The 21,838-nt window shown below is 44.6% G+C and overlaps 7 protein-coding genes across 7 annotated transcripts; 4 read left to right on the plus strand and 3 right to left on the minus strand.

Annotated features, from left to right (window-relative positions):
* Positions 1 to 222: 222 nt before the first annotated feature.
* On the plus strand, positions 223 to 2,268 carry K444DRAFT_652620 (uncharacterized protein; the record flags this gene model as incomplete). The annotated part of the gene is made up of 9 exons (XM_024885813.1): positions 223 to 288; positions 343 to 571; positions 621 to 694; positions 802 to 960; positions 1,003 to 1,096; positions 1,241 to 1,380; positions 1,423 to 1,470; positions 1,570 to 2,045; positions 2,160 to 2,268. The coding sequence occupies exons 2-9, from the start codon at positions 502 to 504 to the stop codon at positions 2,266 to 2,268; spliced, it is 1,170 nt and encodes a 389-aa protein (XP_024737274.1). The 5' UTR covers positions 223 to 288; positions 343 to 501.
* A 1,016-nt stretch (positions 2,269 to 3,284) lies between these two features.
* On the minus strand, positions 3,285 to 5,441 carry K444DRAFT_391796 (uncharacterized protein). The gene is made up of 4 exons (XM_024872442.1): positions 5,126 to 5,441; positions 4,838 to 5,059; positions 3,382 to 4,776; positions 3,285 to 3,332 (listed from the first exon to the last, which is right to left on the minus strand). Exons 1-3 carry the CDS (start codon positions 5,325 to 5,327, stop codon positions 3,437 to 3,439), a joined length of 1,764 nt encoding a protein of 587 aa, XP_024737275.1. The 5' UTR covers positions 5,328 to 5,441; the 3' UTR covers positions 3,285 to 3,332; positions 3,382 to 3,436.
* Positions 5,263 to 6,216, plus strand: K444DRAFT_391777 (uncharacterized protein). The gene has a single exon (XM_024872441.1). It carries the CDS (start codon positions 5,557 to 5,559, stop codon positions 6,058 to 6,060), a length of 504 nt encoding a protein of 167 aa, XP_024737276.1. The 5' UTR covers positions 5,263 to 5,556; the 3' UTR covers positions 6,061 to 6,216.
* Positions 6,217 to 9,274: 3,058 nt separating this feature from the next.
* On the minus strand, positions 9,275 to 10,746 carry K444DRAFT_612546 (uncharacterized protein). Its single transcript, XM_024880155.1, has one exon. It carries the CDS (start codon positions 10,694 to 10,696, stop codon positions 9,485 to 9,487), a length of 1,212 nt encoding a protein of 403 aa, XP_024737277.1. The 5' UTR covers positions 10,697 to 10,746; the 3' UTR covers positions 9,275 to 9,484.
* Positions 10,747 to 11,170: 424 nt separating this feature from the next.
* K444DRAFT_391835 (uncharacterized protein) lies at positions 11,171 to 12,885 on the plus strand. Its single transcript, XM_024872443.1, has 3 exons — positions 11,171 to 11,376; positions 11,429 to 11,494; positions 11,563 to 12,885. The coding sequence occupies exons 1-3, from the start codon at positions 11,336 to 11,338 to the stop codon at positions 12,692 to 12,694; spliced, it is 1,239 nt and encodes a 412-aa protein (XP_024737278.1). The 5' UTR covers positions 11,171 to 11,335; the 3' UTR covers positions 12,695 to 12,885.
* A 428-nt stretch (positions 12,886 to 13,313) lies between these two features.
* K444DRAFT_642999 (DUF791-domain-containing protein) lies at positions 13,314 to 15,011 on the minus strand (the record flags this gene model as incomplete). The annotated part of the gene is made up of 7 exons (XM_024884804.1): positions 13,314 to 13,396; positions 13,443 to 13,790; positions 13,837 to 13,956; positions 14,003 to 14,099; positions 14,152 to 14,615; positions 14,731 to 14,758; positions 14,808 to 15,011. 7 exons carry the CDS (start codon positions 15,009 to 15,011, stop codon positions 13,314 to 13,316), a joined length of 1,344 nt encoding a protein of 447 aa, XP_024737279.1.
* Positions 15,012 to 17,115: 2,104 nt separating this feature from the next.
* On the plus strand, positions 17,116 to 18,079 carry K444DRAFT_629346 (uncharacterized protein; the record flags this gene model as incomplete). Its single annotated transcript, XM_024883042.1, has 3 exons — positions 17,116 to 17,395; positions 17,445 to 17,623; positions 17,672 to 18,079. The coding sequence occupies 3 exons, from the start codon at positions 17,116 to 17,118 to the stop codon at positions 18,077 to 18,079; spliced, it is 867 nt and encodes a 288-aa protein (XP_024737280.1).
* Between the last annotated feature and the right edge of the window lie 3,759 nt (positions 18,080 to 21,838).

Here is a 21,838-nt window from a genome sequence, read left to right on the forward strand (position 1 = left end):
AAAAGTTCGTCCAGGAGGTGGCCGCAGATCGAGGGGTGGCTCGCGTTCGGCGCTGGATTGACGCGTTCCCTCGGTAAGTGGGGTTGCCAAATGTTACCTTACGGATCAGGCCGCAAACCAGATTTGTATGGTTGGAATAGCAAACTAATCTTTATTGAGTTAGCACCAACTAATGTCACCCGCGCAGCCTACGTTGCGATCCGCAAACTTTCTGATCCAATACCAGAGCCGACCAAAGCAGCTCGACTTCCTCCGTCTACAATTGCTTTGGATAAGCTAGTCTCAGATGTGAGTGGATCCGGATGAAGGGTGATGCTGCGATCGCTAAATGGATAAAAATAGGAATCGTTGCCGCCGCCATTTTCTATCCCAAACTCTAGCGCATTTCATTACCGACCACCCCACGTTTGGCGCGCTCCTTCTGACTCTTCCTCCCCCCTTTATCCATTAACCTCAGCGGTAATATAAACCCACTTGTTATCCCTCCTCCTTCCAGTCGATATGGCCCCGCGTCAAGCAAAACGAAACATCCAAAAAGTTGGGCGGCAATGCTCGGTGCCAAAAGGCGAACGTAAGTAAGCCATGCACACCGGTCGTGTACTTTGACTGATCGTTGATAGAAGCGCGGCCACAAGGTATCAAGAAAGAACGCCCACAACTTTCTCCTCGTAGAAGCCCACGCCTACGCCGCCAGGTTCGCACTATATCCAAGGATAGCGAACCAAAGCACCCGCTTTCCTCCCCAACTAGCAAAGCTCCTGGCAAAGAGGCATGCCACTTTCCTCCTGCTATGCTATAAAGCTAACTCAAGTCAAGTTTCCACAGATCAAAGATCGAAAACGAAAACGATCACAAGAAGACGAACTCATCCTCCCCTCCAGTGCCACTCCCTCTCAAAAGCGACCGCGAAAGTCCCCTCCACAATCTCCTATCAAAGGCACAATCGGCGAGAACGCAGCCGTCGGTAATAGCGGGGAGGAGATTAACCCACTTGAATACTAGAGGAGGGAGCTTCATTGGCCTAAGGAATACTTCGAATCGGAGACCAACATGAATTATCTGCTTGCGAGGAAGAAATCTTCTTTATCTTTTCGCGGTAAATAATCGGAAGCTGGCTCTGCCGCGCCCAGCTCTACCACACCCAGCGATCAAAAGCCGAGGGAAGCCAAAAGTGCTCCGTATTAAAGCCCGCAATATAGAATCCTGCTCGAGACCAAGGGTAGCTTCATGCGCAAATCAGATTTGGGTATTATAGACACAAGCAAGACCGTTTGCCGGTCCCTCCTTAAAGCTGAGCAAATAGTTCCAGAGGATTCATTGTTTCAGGATAATCTCTTCGACGAGACGTGCGAAATAATACAAGACAGGAACGAGGCCAAGGTTATTCAAGATATCGCTTGACTAATTATTCCTTCCGCTCAGTCTCTAGCTATACGTGGCGCCAAACGTCTAAAAACATTAATCGAAAGTGTTAATGAAGGCTAGGACAATTCCATTGCTCTAACTAAGCCTCGTCCGCAACCCGACTATGCTATTGGATTCAAGCGAACTGCATTCACCGAAGATTAGCTTAAAAAAATCCAGCCGTTTATTAGTGGCTTCTCGGAAATGTCTCTCTTTATGGGTATATACTATATATACTTTCCGTTTCTTATATGCGAGGTCAAGTGCGGCGCTATAGCGCTTGATATTGCGGACCGACAGAATGCTCATAGCATGACGATGGCCGTGAGGGGTATTATCGAACTCTTTAGGCTTGTGAAACGCGAAAAGGAGCTTTACCGGGAGATACTCGCCTTCTTAGTCTCGTATAATAACCGGACGGTGAGAATCTACGGTCATTATCCTGTAATTAACGGAAAAAAGACCACTTTCTATCGCCATCCGATCCGTGAGTTCAGCTTCACGGAACTAGATGGCAAAGAGAAATGGACGGCATATAAATTCACCAAGAATATTTATGACATATGGATGCCGTCTCACTTAAAAAGAATCTGTTTAGTTATTAATGAGTTACCGCCCGATCTGGATTTTGAGAGCTTGGAGTAATCCGAGCCAGGGGAATCCGGACTCTCACAGGGGCTAGAAAGCCATTATCTCTCCGACTAATTAAGTCATGATGCTATATCTTTACTAGAGGAAGCTAATAGTTAATCAAGCCGTGTTAGTTCGCGAGACGTTACCCCTAATACTTCACTGTCTCAGAGAATTAATGGGAAAGCATTTAAAAAGCCAAAGAAAAGGGCTCGACCCGTAGAGCTATACTAATCTCGAGACGCTAGTTGAAGATGGGAACGCTTTCAAGGTAATTGGCTGTTTAGGAAAGGAGGTAAATACATAGGCGAGAAGAGGACCTGGGAGCATTTGTTTACTGTGAAGATTTGGGGCAATCTATATGATATAATAAAGCAAATTGACTGATTTATATGGTTAACCCGGCAGTTGTTTTAATCAAAGACATTGTTGTGCCTAGCAAGTAGATGAGGAACCTCTACCTCTCCTTCCCTTTACCCACCCCGTTCTCCCGTCTAATGCAGCTTCCATACCCACTGACCCCCCGCAAGAGATATTTAAGGAGCTAATATTTCAAAAATTGTTCAATTCCCCTTATATTACAGTTGAAAACGCTCACTATTAAGGGAATGCGGGAAGAGGTGAGGAAGACCTACTCTTGCTAAATTTAGAACTTACTTGGAATTTTATTAATAGTACGTTAACGTCCTTGGAGGCAGACATTCGATTCTTTTTGTCTCGAGCACTGAAAATCTGCAGAAAGCCCTATTAATCTTAGTACTAAGGCTATAGCACGATAATACGGAATACGGATTCACACAGAATTAAAAACCTTTTGAGAAACTCCAGTATTATCATCTATCCAGTGCTATTAACCCCTGAAAATCTTATACCTATCCTGCAACTTCTTAATACCATTCTCTAATAATTCCCTCTGGCGCTTGGCAGATAACGGCTCAGAGGCAATGGCTTTAACTTCCGTATCCGACATGGCATATACGACGACGGGTGAGAAGATCTTCTCGGGCCCACGCACGATATGTCGCTCGGTTTATCCTGTCAAATTTCAATGGACAAGTATGCACCAAAAGCCGCCTGTCCACCTGTGCGAGGAAGCCTACTCGCCTCTGGCCTGTACGATGTTCAAACGTGTGCGTACTACAGGCTGACTCCTGCCTGGGAACTGGCGGAAGATCCACTTCCACGACTTGCCCTCCTTCTTATACGCCAGCAAGCGCTGCTCGTCTACAGGATCCCATGGGATATTTATCCTTACGCTAGAACCCTGCTTTTTTTTACTCGAACAGGCGTCATCGTCGCTGCTGAGATCAGGATCGCTATCACTCAAACTACTCTCGTTATCGCTACTTAATGGTTCACTCTCTTCCGATAGCAGAGCTCTAGCGCCGACGGCTTTGCTATGCTAAAGTGTAGTTAAAGGCGCGTTGTCGAAGACATAGTTTGCCTCCATAATAGGCGATAAAATCGTGCCACTGGAGAGCGGGGATGAGGTATGCCGGCTGAAGCCAGTTAACAGGAACGAATATTGCTCTATTGGCTTGATAGTGAAGTCATTAATTCTCCCCACATGGCCAACGCTCTCGATAAGTTGGGCAAGCTGGCTAAAAGAGATTCCTCGCCCGTCGCGACTATCTCGGACCACCGCTATAAAGGAGCAGCAGCGTGTAGAGTGTGGACGGAATGTAACCTCGGTTAGCGTCGGTAGGATATTACTAGATGATCGGCCAAGGTTGTCGCTATCAGATGGTATCTCTGTATCTATAGTTTGTGGCGTCAAAGGTGCTGGCGAAGGCAATCGATCCCTGGCACTAGACACTGCGGTGACTCTTGAACCATGATCAAGAGGGGAGTATGATTTCGGAGAGTGCTGACGGAGCTTGGCGTGTGGTCTACGTTGGGGGTTAGACCTCTGCTCAAGATGACGCTTGCGCTTCTTGTATATTGGGTTGTTAGATGAGGATGATCGTTTCCGCTTAGCAGGACGTGGTTCCCTATCCACATTGATCGACACGGGATTGCTGTTAAGCTCGTCGTCACTGGAATTACTGCTATGGCTCCCTAACTTATCCTGACTCAGCTCTGGAGATGGATCGTGGGTGGCCAGCCTTAAGCTTTCATCCTTGCTGGATAGATGGGTATCGCCAACTTTTTCGGACGTCAGCGTCGCTGTCACATCTTCTTTTACCTCTTGCTGCAGCTGCCTGCCGTCCTCGTTATTGTTGTTATTGCCGTAGCCCCAATCATCCTGCTCCTCCTCCTCCTGTCGCTGTCTCTCCTCCTCATCAAAGATATCGGAATTCAGTGCAGGGCGGACCAGCTCATGCTCGTCTGCTGCGCTTCGCACCGTAGGAAGATGGTAGGGGGGGTGATTACGATAACGAGCAGGAGGGTACATCGTGGCCTCAGACTTAGCGCAGACCGTACAGTGGCCTGCTGCACTGATGTGGTCGTGCAATGGCTCGCTCGAGGCACTGGAAGTAGAGGAAGTATGATGGCGCATAGAATCTAACGTCAAAGGTTTTGGTTCAGAGTGCCGCAAGCGCTCTGCCGTCTCGAGTAGGTCATTAATATCGTGCCATACGTCGGAATTGGGAGGGGCCGGGGTTGTTGAGTCGATGGCGGTCTCTGGGCTATTAAGAAGACCTTCATCTGCCGCTGCACTTTCAGCACAAAGACCACTGTCGTCGACTTCAGCTTCAGAGGCACTTGAGTCGTCATCGCCCAGTAGCACAATTAGATCTCCTATGCCATATTAGAAAACTGGTTGTCTGTTTCCACGATAAAGGATAGAGAGCGTACTCACCTGGACTACCGCTTGGGTTACTGCTTGGTACTGACCCGTTATTATTAAGAGAGCCGCCCCTCTCATTTATAGTTCTATCCCCAACTTCGAAGGTCGCGTTATTTAAAAGCTGGTCCTCCGCTGCAAAGCTCTCCTTCTGTAGCGTGGTATATAGCAGTTGTTCGATAGAGGGAAGGTCGAAGTCGTCGTCGTTTTCGTTATCGTTGGTGACCATACTGTTCCCTGCTCTCAGATGTCCAAGGTTAGTTACAATTGCTACCAGCCAAATATCTCGATCTCAAAACGTACCTCGGATTCCAAGATCGTTACTCCCACGATCGTTAGCAACTGCTGATTGCGGCATGCTGAGTTCTGTACTACTCGGATTAATGCGCTGGAGCTTGTCGAAGATGCTGATTGGCCTCGAGGAAGGTTTGCGGCGGCTTGTTGCGCTCTTGGAACGCGGAGCAGTTGGCACATAAGTATATGGTTTGAAGGCCAAAGTGGCCATCTTGAGCGCGTGGAAATATTTGGAAGTATTCAAGATATTTTCTGCTTGCTGCTGGCTGTGGAAACTGGACTGCAGAAAGATAGCAGATGGGGGGGGAATCAGGACTTATATAGGGTTTCTCGCACTGCCCTCGCAGAACAAGAATACCCTCTGCGGCCCACCGTACACTCCTGGAGTGCCATTCTCCCCCCTCTTCTGACGTACCCACCGTCAAAATGCCTTGGCGTCAATGCCGCCCCTCATGCACACAGAGATCTACCGCAGCTGCCAGAGCCTGAGACCTTCAATCCTGCGCTCTCATGCCGGAAGATGCCCATTGCCCCTCCGCGGCCACCATCTCCACTTCGCTGTCCACCACGATCGACCGATCTCAGTATCCTTTCTCGATCGTTGGCGAGGCCACGAAAAGCTGGGCAAGGAGGCAGGGGCGGTCGAAGGAAGGGAGGAGTCGTATATCCTCGGATACCACCTTATCCGCCTGTCCGAAGGCTTCAGGCAACCTTGCACATCACAGGTATCCTCATCGTTGGCGTCTCAGCTATCATGCAAGCAGCTATCACAATCCAATCGGCACATCTTCAGCAGATACAAGCAATGCTCTGCTAGAGCCCCGTATGATCCTTTCGTCTCGAATCAGCCCAGATCCGCGCAATCAAACGAATACGAAATGCGCTACGGCATGAGGAAACTTACAGGAAGCTGCCCATACGTCATCCACCTGCGGCGCAGCTAGGCAGAAGCCAGGCCGCGTTATCGTGAGGCATTATTGTACTGTAAGGAATGCAGGCTGAGTCTGCGGTATCTCAATCTCCGGAGCGGCCTGCTGTGAGGAACGGTGATAGTGCGACGACGAGGCAGATTGTGAGAATGTTGGGACACGGAAAGCTCGTAACTTAGCCAATGCGAAGCAGCTTGCGAGGCAATCCGCTGTATCACAGCTGCTCAGCAGTATTGAAGTGGTAGGGGGGATCGTGGATTCTGGTTGAAATTGCCCCGCACCTTGCTGGCGTCGTCTTCTCAGCTGCGGCGTGGCCGATCAGGGGAGCCTAGTGGGAAGGAATGGAATCTAGGCAGAAGGGCCGAATGCGTATGAAGAGCGAGCACCGAGCGTTACAAGGTGGAGGTTGTTGGGCTATTGGAAAGGAAGGAAGAAGGGAAAGGAGCGAGCGATGGAGTCGCGAGATTTTTATACCCCGCGAAAGCGGCGGCGGGCCCGTGTACGCACCTTACCCGATGCGGGAGTCGTAGTTTCCTGATGCGGGCTTGCCGTCTGGTCGTTTACTATTTTTTTAATTTATATAATATTCGAATTTATAAAATCTTCTTTTTGAAATATATATATTCTTAAAGCTCTTTAATTATAACTTCGATTTTACTATTAAATTAAACTTCTCGAGCTTAAAGTCTTTCGGAATTATAATATTTTACTTTCTAAATTTCTTATTATAAATAAAATATTTGAATATAAAATATTTATCTTAATTAATATTTTTATTATTAAACCTTTTTTTATAAATCTATTATAAATAACTTTACTTTTAAATACTTCTTATTATAATATATATATTAGAAAAAATTTAAATTTAATATAATATAAATAAAAAATAAAAAAAAAAGCTAATTAAAAAATAAGAAAATGAAATTAATATTATAAATATTATAAAAATATATCTTTAAAAATATCTAAATATTAAGCTATATTAATATATTTTATATAAAATATTTAATAGAAATTTATAAGATTTATTTGAGAATAATTTTAAAAACTTTAATAATATAACTTTTAACTAATATAATTATATTAAATTATAAGGCCTTTAAAAATACTTTTAATATAATAGTATTTATATTAAATAGAATTACTTAGACTTTATTATAATATTATTTTTTTAAAAAAAAATTAAAATAAAGCTAATATTATTAAAAATAGTTTAATTAAAATAGATCTTTTAAAGAAACTTATTATATTAGTTTATCTTATTTTAAAAAGAACTAAATAAAAAGAAATTAAAACTATTTATTACTTTTATTATTACTAGAATTATTACTAGAATTACTAAACCCGAAAATCCCTTAATTAATATTTATTATTTCTACTAGAAAGCTTATTAGAAAATAATAAAAATATAATAAAACTAATAATTATTTTTCTTAATATTTCTTAATATATAAAGTTTTATAAAAGGCACTAGTAAAAGCTTTCTATATTATATTAAAGAGGCTAGTATAAACCCACTTTTATAATAACTAGCTCTTTTAATATATATATAAAAAAACTTATATAAATATTTATAGCTTTTTTAAAAATCCCGGGTTTTAATATTAAAATTTAAATAAATAAACTACTATTATTTTAGTAATTATAAGGGCTAAATACTCTAAAAAGACAATATTTAAACTTATTCAAATACTAATTAATAATCTATATTAATTATAATACGGCCTTATTTTTATTTTATAAAAAATTGAATTTTTATATAATTAAATTATTATCTTTTATTAAAGCTTATTAGTATATTAATATATAGTTTTAAACTCTTTTAATAATCTCGGCTAGCTTATTAATAGACTCTAACAATTTATTATTATTTATAAAAAAAACTAATTAATTAATAATATTATTTATAAAATTCTTTAAGTTATTTTTTATTCAGAAATTATTAATATAAGCCTAGCTATAATTTCGAAACCTATAATAATTACTTTAAACCTTATAATTATAATAATTATACTTCGAAATTATATCTTATATATAAAAGACTTAAATACTACTTTTAAAAATATATATTAAAGAAATAAAAGATTAAGAAAGCTCGTTTTAAAAATAAAAATATTTACTAATCTAGATTTCAAAACTCTTATAACTTTAATAAATACTTTAATAATACTTATATATAATATATTATTAAAATTAAGGAAAAAGAAGCTAATAAAAATAATAAAAACAAACTAATAAATAATGCTTTTAAAGTATTATTAGTAAAAATAAATATAGAAGAGAAGTATTATTTAGATTTCTATTTTATTTTAATTAAAAGCTTTTTAGCTACTTTTATTACTTTTATTACTTTTATAACTAATACTTTTATAAATAACTTTATTTTTCTTTCTTTTATATATTAAATAATAGGCGAAAACCACGCCTTAAAGCCTATTAAATCTATAATAAAAGACGCCTAAACCTTTATAATTAATAATATATTAAGATATAATACTTATTACTTTTGTAAAGTTATAATTAATCTTTCAGGCGTCTTCTCCACACCACGGCGTCGTGTAGGGCCCGCTCCATTTTGTATTGATTAAAGTCCAGCGTACACTTCCAGCATAGCTCCGAAATCTGCAAGCAGGGTTCACTTTGCAGATGTGTGGTATATTTGTGAAGCCTGTACTGAAGTCCTATCGAGGAGGACAGCTCGCGAAGTTTTGCAGGGCAGGTATTTGAGTGCAGCTCGACCTTGTCGGGGCAGTTGGGACAGATGTACTTGGTTGTGCACAATCTGGACTGTGCTGGTTGTTGACCTAAAGACATAATTGAATCGGCAAGTATTTCTTTAGAGTAAAGTAATGCCGATTACTATTACCGTTGTGAAGTTATATCGAGACCTTAGAAGAAGCTTTTGCAGTCATAATGCCTCGATTAGATTTTAAGCAAAAGAGTCAATTGTTCGGGTAGACAAGGGATCGGACAAAGGCGCTCTGTATCGGGATTCCAGACATAAAGGTTTAGATGAAATGTCAAAGAGTGCCAGAAGTCATTGAAGATAATAAACAGCCGTCAAAGAGAAATAATCACAGGAAAACGGGAAGTCAACTAACTCCTTCGCCCGAGGGGGACTCGTTTATTTCAGTCTCAGCACTTACAGAAATCAAGGAAATTTTTTGATTTATCCTCGAAGAATCTTTGAGGACTAACATAAAAAGCTTTTCAAAGTTCGGAGTATCTAGTCTGATTGATTTTGAGCGTTGTGGAAAGGTGCTCATTTTGAAGTGTTCTTAAACAAAGTATTTGCTAAAGCTGGACAAATTGCTAGAGCTTAGCCCTTAACGAAGGAGCACAGTTTGGTGTAAAAGGCAAATTAAAGTGCTTCCGCCTTACGATTACACGTTATTATCAATTGCCTTTCCTCTGAGACCGGCAGGTGCAACAAACAAAATCAGTACTCAAAAGTGACTTCGGGGAATTCCGCCACAGGCCCATCCAATAGCTCAGAGCACTTCCCGTAAATCACAAAGTCCAAAAATGCTCCAACATAGGTAGTCACAATCTCGAGTGCTCTCTTCCCTTTCATGTTCCCTACATAGATATTGTCTAGTACAGTCTGATTGGAAGGCGTGATCCCAAGCGTCTCAAACACGATCGGATAATCAGAGAAGTCGTAATGCCCAGTACCATTAACGATGATATCTCTCTTCCACCCAGTAAGGTTCGGCCATATAGTCTTCCAAGTGAGAAAGGGATCGTCATTCTGATTGTCTCGTGTGTAACCTTCATGACCCATAATCATGAAGGGTTTGGAGGTCCCGGTTGAGAGACCTGGACCGAAGAGGCCGCCGTCCATGTCCAGCCCTCCAAGGATGCGGTCGTTAGATTCAAGTACGGAGAATGCGGTGGCTCCTCCTAAGGAATGACTAAACATGGCAGTGTGTGTGGTGTTTAAGCCGTATGAAGGCAAGTTCGGGACGAGTGAGTGTGCGAGGGTTGCGTTGGAGAGGGAGTCGAGAACAAAACTGACGTCTCCTACACGAGTTTCGATTGCCGTGAAGCCAGTCCGGTTGAGTGCAATTAGGTCTAGGGTTTCCCACAACGATGCGTTGAACATGGCAAGAGAACCGTCGAGATACTCTACAACATCGACGTCGTAAGCTGCATCGATGGTGACCACGATGTATCCTGTACTGGCTATGGTTGATGCGATTTGTTGGTAAAAGTGACGAGTTGTTCCTTGGCCAGGCATAAAGAGGATCAGAGGGTGTTGACAGGAGGTTTGATTCGTGACATTCTCAGTTGGTTCATTGCTAGCGAGGTGCAGAAAGAGTTTTTCGAATGTGCCGTTTGGTGCTGCAACACCGGCGAGGCTGAGCTCAAGGTCCTCGATTCCTGCTGTCTCAGGAGGCATGTATGCGCCCAAGATAGAATGGTGCTGGCGAGGAACCGGGTAGAAGACAGAGATCATGAGTTTTACAGGCTCATCGCCTTCCACAAATGGCTGAGTTCGATTATAATCGATGAGTTCGGTGACACTGCGACCGACTTGATATATGCCTGTGGGTTTTGGAAGAGCAATTTGAGCTGGAGATCTTTCGACTGGTGTCGCGGAGCACAGCATGAGGCTGACGAGGGCCAAGAGGATGTAAGATTGAAGCATGGTTGAACTTGAAAGCTATCAAGATAGCTGAGAGTTCGGATGAGAATTAAAGTTAAGTAATGGGAACAATGAGATTCTAAGAGTCTTCTTCGACTCTCTTACATACTTATTGGCGAGGAGATTTTCACTGCCCTCTTCGGATCCTTTGCTGGGTATGGATTCTAAGTAGATCTGTTTACCATCTAGTCTGGAGGTTTAATTTTCCATGCAACTCTTCAGCGAGGATTATAGCAGGGCCTACATACCCTATCCTGTAGGCGGTGTCTCCACTTTTAGATGACTGCAATTTGTGGGAGCCTGAGCTCTCAGGTTAAGATCAGCGTGTACGAAAATCTTCCGCTTTGGGATAAAAGGATACATGGGATCGTATTTGTCCGTCTGACTGTGACTAATGACTGCACATCGAACTCTTGCAGCTTCACCAACAGGCTTAACGAGAATGAACTCAATTGAGATGCCAAGGCCGCGGATCTTGTTTTTCAAAAGAGGTGCAATTTTGCGAAACCATTTCCCCTTCGAGACGGCTTGTTGCATTAGCCGCATATTCTTCAAATCTGCACGTCATGCTGACAACTGATACGCACCTATCAAGATTGAAGCCCTCAGAAACGTCTCCAGAAGTGACTAAGCGGCCTTGGAATGAGTCGAAATGAGTTCGCTGTGCAGTTATTTCTCAAAAAGTCGGTTGAGACAAAATCCTGTATTTTTTGCTAGTATTCAATCTCTTTCCAGCTATTTTGATTTCCGGGACAACACCCGAGATTACGGATCAAATCCGACCCTGCTCATTAAATCTATGTACGAGAAACTTCCAACATGGGAACCTCCAAACGGAAATGGGCACTAAAAGGCAGAGGGGGTTGCAGCACATGCAAATCTCGGCATGTTCGATGCGACACGGCACAACCAAGATGTACGCCTTGTCAAAAGAGCTCCCGGCAATGCCAATACTCCTCAATTCCAGAACCAGACCCCCTAAAAATCGTCCTCTGGCAACCCAACATCCTGGTTCCCCACCACATCTCTCCAACCCCTTGTCATACCGGTGCTGAAGTCCGAGCATTCGACTTCTTCCGTACAAAGGTCGCCATTGATCTCAGCGGCTTCTTCGATTCGAGTTTCTGGACTCATGTTATCTTGCAAGTTGCACAGGAAGAAGACCCTGTTCGGCATGCCATTGTGGCGTTGGCTTCTCTGTCGGAAACGATACTTGATAAGTCTCCCGAAAGCCTGGAAAGGCGTCCCAAAGCCTTCGCTATCAGACAACACACCAAAGCAATCTCGGATTTGAACCAGAAAATACAAGAAGGAAACGAATCCTCTGTAGAGGTTGTGCTCATGACTTGCGCCCTCTTTGTCTGCTTCGAGATGTTTCAAAACAATTATGAAGCTGCATTAAACCATATGTCAAGCGGGATATATGTCTTGTTCAACTGGATTTCGAAGGGCGATTGTTCGAACCGACATTCGAGAGAGATGGCCGTCCAGCTTGAACGCGTATTTGGGAGGCTGATGTTGCAGACTCTCTTATTCGTCCACACGAAGCCCGGCGAATGGAAATTTGTCAAGCCAGCCTTCACTCCTGCACTTCCATCGATCCCCTCGGTCCTCAGATCTGTCGACGAGGCAAGAGATTGTCTGGACAGCTGCATGTGCTCTCTCTACCACGGGATGTTGACCTCTCAGCTCCAAGCCCTAGGAGACACCGACTTGGACACTGGTCCCGCTTCCCAGCTCAGCGCCAATCTTCTTGGCACCTGGTCGCGGTCCTTCAGAGCGTTCATAACAGAGCATAATGGGAAACTCTCCACAAGAGAGCAAAAAGTGGCAATCTTCCTCGAAATCCAACATATCACAGCTACTATCCTAGCATCCGCAGGTCCCTCCAGCCAAGAAATGATCTTCGATTCCTTCGAGGTAGCTTTTTCTCAGATAAATGCTCTCGAATCTCGCCTCTTGATCAGCAGTACCTCTGGGCATTCCCTAAAAGTTGAGTAGTCGCTAATCCCAGCATTTGATATGGGCATTCTGCCGCATCTTTACTTTGTCTCTTCAAGGTGTCGGCATCCTTTGCTTCGACGACAGGTGCTTCGTTTGCTTTGCCAAGGGTCGAGACAAGAGGGTATTTGGCACAGGGACATGCTGGCGAGTATTGCGGAGCGCATTATAGATATGGAGGAGAGAAATTGTGAAGGCGCGCAGAGTGCCGAGGAGATTCCGGCGGGCGCGAGATTGACAGTGATCAATGCGACGATTGACTCCGTACGAAGGACGGTTATATTGCATTGCTGCCGGCAAGAAGTCGGGCAGGAGAACATAGAAGTTATCCATGAGTTAGTGGAATACTAGGGAAATGAGAAGCAAGAGCTGAAATAAATGTCAATGGTAATTTGCAGACTCCTTGGGGTCCAACAGCTGTCGAAACGAAGAACAACCCCAGGGCCGCGTTGGGAGAAGGGGAAAGAGGAGAGGAACCGGAAAACGAAGAACCTGGGAAGTGTTGAACATTGTCGTTTCAGCCGACATCGTGATAAAATCATCAAGGCATCCCATATATTTCCAACGCCATTTTTCATCTGACATTGTATACATAATGCAGCCGTTCAGGAGTCTCCAGCTACTGCAACATTCCATTGACCGCAACGGCAGCCAACAACAAGGCGCTGCATGATGTGAACACCAGATCTCTATGCCGAACGCCTGTACTTGTTAGCTTAACCCAAACTCGAGTCGACTCTGTACTGACCTTCTTTCGTAGTACTTAACACCAAAACAACAAATACGTTCAATGGTATCCTCATCAATCCATACACATTCGCCCGAACACCATCTTCAACGATCTTCCCCTTTTGGTACGCCATCAAAGGGAAATAAACACCGCAGCAGATTTCAAAGACGCAGAAACACCACATGGTGACTCGTTCGTCTCTCCAGAGGACAGGGATGAAAAAGCTGGCCGCAGCAACCGAGAGGGTGCAGATGAGTAGTCGAGTGGGAGTTACGTGAGGATAGTGCGTCATGATATACTTGTATAGGAGGGATCCAAGCATCATGGAGCACATGAGAATAGCGAAAATGAGTCCGAATGGGAGGCCTAATAGATTTTAGGGTGATGCTGGGGAAGTGATGGGGGAACATACCATCAGTCAAGCCAGATAACTTGTGTGCTAATTTTAAGGCTGGAAACTTGAAGAATATGAAGATGTACATCGAGCCTTCAAAGATGCTGGCCGTGACACCAAGGGCAAGTAGTCGCTTGTCTGGTTTCAGTCAGTTTCCCGCTCTTCGTTTCGACGTCAAACTTACCCTCAATGAACAAACGCAGTGTACTCTTGGGAGCTGTGCCATTCCCCTCAATGTCCAAAACCGAAGTCTGCTCTGCTTTGTCGCCAAAATTCTCCGACTATCTCGCTATCAGAAAAAAAATGCACGTAACGCCAAACGGCATATCTTACCCATCGACTGTTAATGGCAGCAAAAGCAAGCATTAGACATGCCACAGCTGTCATGAACGGCGCCTTTTCAGTCCCTGTAAAATCGGTGACCCATTCTGCTAAAACTCCAGCAATAATTGCAACCACAGTGTTTAAAGTCGTCATGATGCTGAAGATACCGCTCAACGTGGATCCAGGCTCGTCCGGGAACTGCTTGTTGAACTCCGTCACCATCCAGCTCTCGAAAACACTGTACATCAGTGTCGTGCTCACACCTCCAAGCATGCGGCCGATAAATAGGATCACAATATCGTCGCTCAAGAGGGCAAGGCATGATAGCGAATAGATCACGCAAAAGACCAGGCATGCAAGTCGTCGTCCATAGCGATCTGCCAAATTTCCTGTGAACGATGCTGATACAGCCCCTGCCAAAAACCCAGTCATGAAAAGCGCCGCGACCACTTCTTCGACAAGGCCCTTTTCATCTGATAACCATGGATTAGCCCGGATCGATGCCGCAGATATGAAGCCGTTGCAACGTTGTCGTCTCATGCCACCACCCCACCGTGGAGACGACACGATCGCAGAAAGAGATCTAACCTTTGTATAATGGATAGATGTATGGCCCCTTTGGAATGTCAATTCCATGCCCGTAGAAATCCAAAGGACTTTCTTACCTGAAGCCAATCTGCGCCATTGACCAGTAAATATATCGGGATGAAGTTCCACTTGAATTTGTCCAAGACCACCCGTTTACCCTCGGCCTCTGCTTTCGATTCATCGTCCTTCTCCTGCTGAGCATCCACTTGTCGATATTCTCTAAATGCCAAAACAGCATTCAGCAAGGCGAATGCCGCAAAGTTCCCCTTGTAGAAATCCATTTCCATTGCGGAGACGTTGAATGGAGAAGAAAGAAACAGATCTCAGGACGGAAGATCTGCTTACCTTTAATTCCTTGACAGCATATTTTGTGGAGCCAGGGCTGGTGAACCCCTGAAAATCTTTCAGGGGACGTTTCGCCCTGTTCGATTGGCGCACCCGCCCGTTGCGGGGAGTTGGCCGTACGGAGTACTGTAACCACAGGGTCTGCTACTTACGACCCCGCAAGGCAAAGCCTTCTCTCCCGGTTCATGATTCATGACTCTAACCCCTGTCGGCTACTCTCTCCCCTCTCCTGAATTACTACTGTACGGAGTAGTACTAGATGTACTTGTAAAAAGTGGGCCCTTTCATGGAGAGGTTTGTTGGTAGAATGTCTGTGCGAAGGGCCCACTTTTTCTTTTATTTAGGTGGGAGAGGACTGATGTTGGAGCCCCAAATAAATATTTCATGCAGCTCGGATGCAAGCTCGTCCGAATCAAGTTTCTGAGGCGAGAGGCGAGCGATACGAGAAGGCCTGCGTCAAATTTGGGCGATCAGGCTTGGGTCCAATCCACCAGCCAGGGTTAAAGCATTCAGGGGGGGCACCAAGTCCAGCTTCGACCCCCAATTTCGATGCAGACCTCAGCTGAAATTCTTACGGTCCTACGGAGAACAGTCAAGAAGTGAGCATTCGGAGCTGATTTAGGGGCAAGCCTCCGGCCGTGCCAACGAAACTACAGTCCGTAAAAGCATCTTTGAGGCTGAAGCCGCGCCCCGCAGTGGAAATTAGAACTTGTGCTCGTGGCTTGGTGATCCTCGGGCCGTGAGTACCTGGGAGATAGGGGTGGATAATTATATATAATTCCTACCCTATTATTATATACGTATAAATAATGCTCTTGAGCCCATTATGCGTTATATTATGTGGGTCCAATATTGGACCAATTATATGGCTAGAAATTAATGCACGTGAGACCCACTTCTCCTACTTGTAGAAGAAGAATAAAAAGTATAACTTTAGTCCTGACACCATGCCATGTGACCTGTCATTTGCATTAAAAAAATCATAAATTACATATAAAATTATGCATATAATAATGGCAAGCCCATTAAATATAATTTAGGCTGAGCCCATTAAATATAATCTAATTATGTAATTTTTTTCCATCCCTACTGGGAGAGATCATCAAGAGGAGGGTTCTAAATAAGACGGGTGGTGTGACGGAGCGTTTGATGTTCGTGTTGGCGCACATCAGGCACTGCCATCATACAGCTATTACCCTAGAAAAGATGTTTCTCGGCCTGGCGTTTTTATACGTTTCACGCCGTTTGACTTTATCCTGGCAGCGCGGCGTTGAAAACTGTCCAGCGGCCAAAAGGGGCGAGGAACACCAAAATCGCTACGTTTAGAAAATCACACCAAATCTCAATGGAACGCCCGAAACTCTTTAAAAGTGCTTTACGTAATAGAAAAGAAGCATATCTAACTTTCGTGAAATTTTTATAATAATAGAATACAAAGCAGAATTATAAGAATTTTCGTAATGCGAGCATTAGAATTGCGCCCGTCCTCGCTTAGCGAGTTGACGGATTTCAATGCGCGCTTTACCATCGTAGTAGAGCGTGATTACTTAATCTGTGCCAGCCTACAGAGGCTAAAGCAGCATCTGTCTCACTGACACAGGGTAACCCTCCGGGTATAATCTTACCACTTCGTACAGGAGGGTAATAAATAGCTGTAGGATGAAATGCGCCGCAAATGTAACGCTCCTCAGCAGATAATGATCCTCCAAACGCGAAAGATTTCTAATTGAAACAACTCACAACTACGGTCGCACGTCCGTTTGAAAAAGATTGATCGAGGCCTGGGTTGCACGCACCCATGCACGCGCCCCCATGCACGAGCCATTTAGCCCCTGCCTCAGCCGTCCCCCCGGCGCCATGGTCTCTTGAGCGTAGAGCAGATCTAGTGGATGCCAAGGTCCAAGAAAGCAATGATATTACTCCCCACCACCATCACTCAGGTCTACGTTTCTCCTTACCTGCAAACACATTCTTTCTCTTCAAAAATCAAGATTCAACTCTTGCCACACTCGTTATCCATGAGATAGATGTTCTTTCAACATGCAGGGCAGAATATTCAACTTCGTGTCTGTTAGTGCGGCGGTGGGGATTTTATTTTTGTTCGCGACCCTGTGGAATCTGCGGTCGAGAGATGTCCTGTACACGCATTTAGAGGAGTTCGAGAAAGTTACGCCCACACAAAACACAACGGTTCCGGAAGATGTCCTCGCAGACAACGCTGAGATCACAGAGCCAACAGCAGGAGCAACTCGACCTTCGTTCCTCGAAATCGCAACGAAATGGGGCACCGACAAAGTTACAGTTCACCATTACAACTACAGTAGGTTCTCACGATCGCTGGAGGGTTTCAACTCTAACACAACTCTCAGTGTACGAAAAATACCTGGAGCCAATTCGTGACAAGTCGTTGAAGATGCTGGAAATTGGACTGGGCTGCGACATGAGCTACGGCCCAGGAAAGTCCTACTACACTTGGCAGGAGTTTCTCCCAAACGTCGATTTATACTACATCGAGTACGACAAAGAGTGCGTTCGGAAATGGGCTCAGGTATTTCTCTTCTTCCCTGGCCCTAAAGCCCATAGCTAACTCCTTCAGAACATGACCAACGTCAAGATCTACACAGGCTCCCAATCCGACGTCGACTTCCTCGACAAGTTTATCAATTCCTCCGGCGGCGGCTTCGACATCATAATCGATGACGGCGGACACACAATGGAGCAGCAGATCACATCCCTAGACAAGCTCTTCCCGGTCGTCAAGCCGGGTGGAATGTACTTCTGCGAGGATCTGCAGACGTCATACTTCGAGTCATATGGAGCGACGCCAGGGGCGAAGACAATGATGGGCGTGATCCAGGAGCTGTTGAATGATCTGAATGTGAATGTTCAGGGTGCACCGCCGTTGCAACATGAGGTTGGGAGAGAAATGAGAAGCGTGGAATGTGGGGAGGAGATTTGTGCGTTCTTTAAAAAGGATCTGGGGAACACTGAGGTCAGGACTTGAGTTTGAGAAGGGATACCAAGGCGTTAAAGGGTTGATTAGATTTAAAATGAAGCACTGGCGTGCGGGGAAGTGAAGAGGGACATCTTGGATACCATAGATTCATGGATAAGATTCGGAGTTGGTTGGGATACCTGATCCAAAATTGGAGAACTGAGCAATTCAAGACTCGAACATGCTGTTCCTGGCTGTTCTGGGCAACATTCTGAGCTTTTGTTACTCAATCTCGATCTCACGGGAAGGGGCATGAGTCCAAACATTCGTGTAAAACAAGCTGCCGGTCGCCGTCCATTCGACGGCTTCTCACCTGAAGGATGACATCATCTGTCCCTCACTCTGTAACTGCTTTGGGCCTCCATCGCTACTGTTACTGTATTTCGGCCGCTTTCTAAGTTGACTTCACCGGAACGGTGGGTGAGACATAGCTTCCAATGTCACGTCTCACAATATCAAAACATTTGTCTGCTCTCCCAAACCAGTGGCCGAAATGTCACAACTCGTTATGCCGGAGTGTCCCCCTCGCATAGATATACGAATGAAATGCTGGGGTTCTGATGGCCAGCTTAAGGTGTGAAGATACCATTGGCCGGTGCCAATCACGACTCGATTGATTCTCGCATCTGATCAGCGCTCGAGTGAACGATGTCAGAACTCGGGGATGATTACTGGGCTCAAGTCTGCACCCATTAGGGATGCGCAATATTTAATAATTTAATTTAATAACAATTGCCTAAACTTAATTATATAATAATTATCTAGCCAAAGATATAGTGCATAATTTTATATTACTCAGTTTTATCCCTGAAATATACTAGGCTAATGCAAATATAATTATACTTCCAGAAGAAAAACTCGAGTTATATAAAAAAATCCTATCTGATATACGAGGATTACTCAAGTTTCAGGTTTATCCATTTGGGAAGCCCGTACGTTACAGCCCACTTAATATAATGTCACAATCTACAAGCCATTATATTTACTTCTTAAATAATAGTCTAGGTAAATCTTTATTTATTCCACCTCTAGCACCCATTGATGGTAGGATTTGGAGCACATTGACATTCTGCTCAAGGGTTGAAATCTGCATCGGCAGAGGTGAGGAAAGGATCCTTGAGAAAGGTTGAAACTCAGAGGTCGAGGATCCTGGCAAGCCGCGAGCCTGCAAGACGTCGGAAGTAGGGACGTCTACAGCTCCCTGGTGCTCGCGTTTTAGATAGGGGCCTCAAAGAAAGTTAGATCTGAAATCCTTGTTGCAATATAATAAAGGAGGACGCTGACAAGGAGGCGCTTCCCGGCAAAAGACGTGCTTTCAAGGAAGACAGGAAGCGCGATTTGAGTCTGTTACTTCCTATGCAGAGACTTCTCCAGAGACCAGGGTTTCATCATTTCAAAATTACCTTCCCTTCAGATACCCTTAGCCAAACCTTTCTCTGCCTCCGGAACCGTACAATCTTTCGACGAAGCTTCGGTGTAAAACCTTAAGCTCTGCTATTTCCATATATACAGTGATCAACGAACACCAATTGAAGAAACTTGGATTGGGGCGCTTGCCACTTTCGAAAGTCAACTTGTGTGTAATTGCCGTGAAACATGAATACCACACGAGACCTACCTTTGGTGGAAAATTGGGTGCAAAACGAATCGGTTGTAGAAGTAACGAAGATGAAGAGTGCATTGCAGAGCCTTGGAAGTCACATCTGCTCCAGTTTATTCCTGCCTGTTTCCATTACCAGCTTGCTCCCTTCTCTCTCTCAACAGTGCTTCGGCATCCAAAACATCCTGAGTATCCTGCTCATCGTCATCCTCATCACTACTGCCAGCCGGGCCCTCATCATCCGGATCGCCATCTCTCTCTACGTTATTCGAATTATCGCTATCTCCCGCTCCAGGCTTCTTTTTCTTCTCGAAATCCTGGGTGTGAGCGTCGGCAAGAATCATCGTGAATGTTCTCGCATGCTGAGGACGGCGTCGCAGAGATGAACCAGCAGATTCTTGAGCTTCGAGTGTTGCGCCCGTATGGCTACGAAGTCGAGCCACCGCTGGAGATGCCGCTGATGTCGTGGTTGCTTGTGGAGTCTGTCCTTGCGCTTGTTGACGGCGTTCAAAGTCTTCTTCTGATTCCGTGGGGATGTTGTACGGAAGAGGAACGTCTCGAGAGGCCTTAAAGCGTGCAACGTTGGAACAATGTTCGTTTTCCACACGGAAAAGAACCCACATTCCTCGCCGACTAACTTCTGACAAGGCCACTACAAAAGAAACAAAAGTGCTGTGTTGTAGATCTTGGGTGTATATTGCATAAAATATCCAGTTGAATCGAAGGATGGGGTCAAGGATCATCGCAAGGTAATACCATCGAGTACCTTTGTAACCGCGGACATCGCGGAGGAAGCGCTTCGAGGCGTGAGGTTGCATGAGAGACCAATCCATGACAAGATCCCATATCGCTATAGAGAGGTTAGCAGGTCGATCAGAGGTACGGAGAGATATCTTACAGGTATAGACAGCGTTTATCGTAGCAAAGGTAACGAAAATCGCAAGGTGTTTCCAGGTTCGGTCGATTCGATAGACGCTGAGAGTGACATAATACGCGATCGTCGCAAAATATTTGCCGCAGTTGACGAGATGAGGAAATATGTTTTGAGTATCCTTGTAACGACGAATGCATTGCAACGCACGCCAGATGCCGGGAAGGGCCGAGAAAAACCCAAGAAGCCGCGAATGTGTCGAGTTACACTGCGGAGGATCATTCCAATGATGTGCATACAAACAGAAAAATAGCTCTATATTCTGTAACGATATCAGCTGCTGCGTTTTCAAGAAGGCGTTCCACTTACGGCCGTGAAATACGTAAGAGAGCAATACATGTCTCCCAAAAAAAAGTCTCTAAACTCCACCGGGTATAATCCAGCCAAAAGCAAACGCCACTACATGCCGTTAGCCAGGCGGATGGAGCGGGGAAGATTGACTTACATGTGAATAGACAAACCATCTTCTACTCCGATGAAAAATGATTGGCGCTGGAATAAATATCAAAACGGCCGTGAAGAATATTAAAATCACCGGGTAATAAATGAACATGGCAGAAGATCCATGCCTGGTAAAGTTTAACCAAACGAACAATCCAAAAACGAGTATCAGAAAGGAGGGGAACTCGGCCAGTTCTCTCCAATCCAAATGCGATCTGGGATCAAATTCAAAAACAAATTGATAATTGATCTTGTTGCGTGTCCAAATACTGCAATCCAAACAGAACCAAGCAAACAAATACAGTGCAAGGAAGTATCCACCATAGATCTGCAATAAATAGCTTGTTTGGAGCCGGATGACAGGATCAGCGTGATGCAATAGGCCAGCCCCGTAGATGACACCTTGGATTGTGAAAACAGCACCTGTTCCTATCAAAAGACCATTCCTGAATGCACTTGCAGACTGGTCCGCTCTCTTCCCTTGGGAACTTCTGAGCTTCCCCGTAGCAATCTTGTGATTGCCGCGTTCAAAGTATCTTGCATAGAGATCCTCTACCGCATGGATGTGACCATCCAGAACCTCACTCTGAACAAACCAAGCCTTGTTAACCTTCTCGGACATGTATCGCAGGGGAGGGTGAGCATTGATTGCCTTGTCATACTTCTTGTTGATCTTCCGGAACGCAGTCTGATTCAACAAGGCATATGATTTGAGCAACTCCATGCCTCGATAAAACTCCTGTAGAGCAAGCTTCAACTTCCGTTTGGCCGTGCGATAAGGCACTTCGTCAGTGTA

Source organism: Hyaloscypha bicolor (assembly GCF_002865645.1).
Source record: "Hyaloscypha bicolor E unplaced genomic scaffold K444scaffold_60, whole genome shotgun sequence".
NCBI classification, from domain to species: Eukaryota; Fungi; Ascomycota; class Leotiomycetes; order Helotiales; family Hyaloscyphaceae; genus Hyaloscypha; species Hyaloscypha bicolor.

Bases quoted from the DNA above. Each gene is read 5' to 3' on its own strand.
- K444DRAFT_391796 (XM_024872442.1), bottom strand. From the start codon at position 5,327: ATGGCCACTTTGGCCTTCAAACCATATACTTATGTGCCAACTGCTCCG. The intron at 5,060-5,125 runs GTACGTTTTGAG...ATCTGAGAGCAG, and splicing joins TAACGATCTTGGAATCCGAG to GGAACAGTATGGTCACCAAC. The intron at 4,777-4,837 runs GTGAGTACGCTC...AATATGGCATAG, and splicing joins TAACCCAAGCGGTAGTCCAG to GAGATCTAATTGTGCTACTG.
- K444DRAFT_612546 (XM_024880155.1), bottom strand. From the start codon at position 10,696: ATGCTTCAATCTTACATCCTCTTGGCCCTCGTCAGCCTCATGCTGTGC.
- K444DRAFT_391777 (XM_024872441.1), top strand. From the start codon at position 5,557: ATGCCGCCCCTCATGCACACAGAGATCTACCGCAGCTGCCAGAGCCTG.
- K444DRAFT_391835 (XM_024872443.1), top strand. From the start codon at position 11,336: ATGAGTCGAAATGAGTTCGCTGTGCAGTTATTTCTCAAAAA. The intron at 11,377-11,428 runs GTCGGTTGAGAC...ATCTCTTTCCAG, and splicing joins GTGCAGTTATTTCTCAAAAA to CTATTTTGATTTCCGGGACA. The intron at 11,495-11,562 runs GTACGAGAAACT...AGGGGGTTGCAG, and splicing joins ACCCTGCTCATTAAATCTAT to CACATGCAAATCTCGGCATG.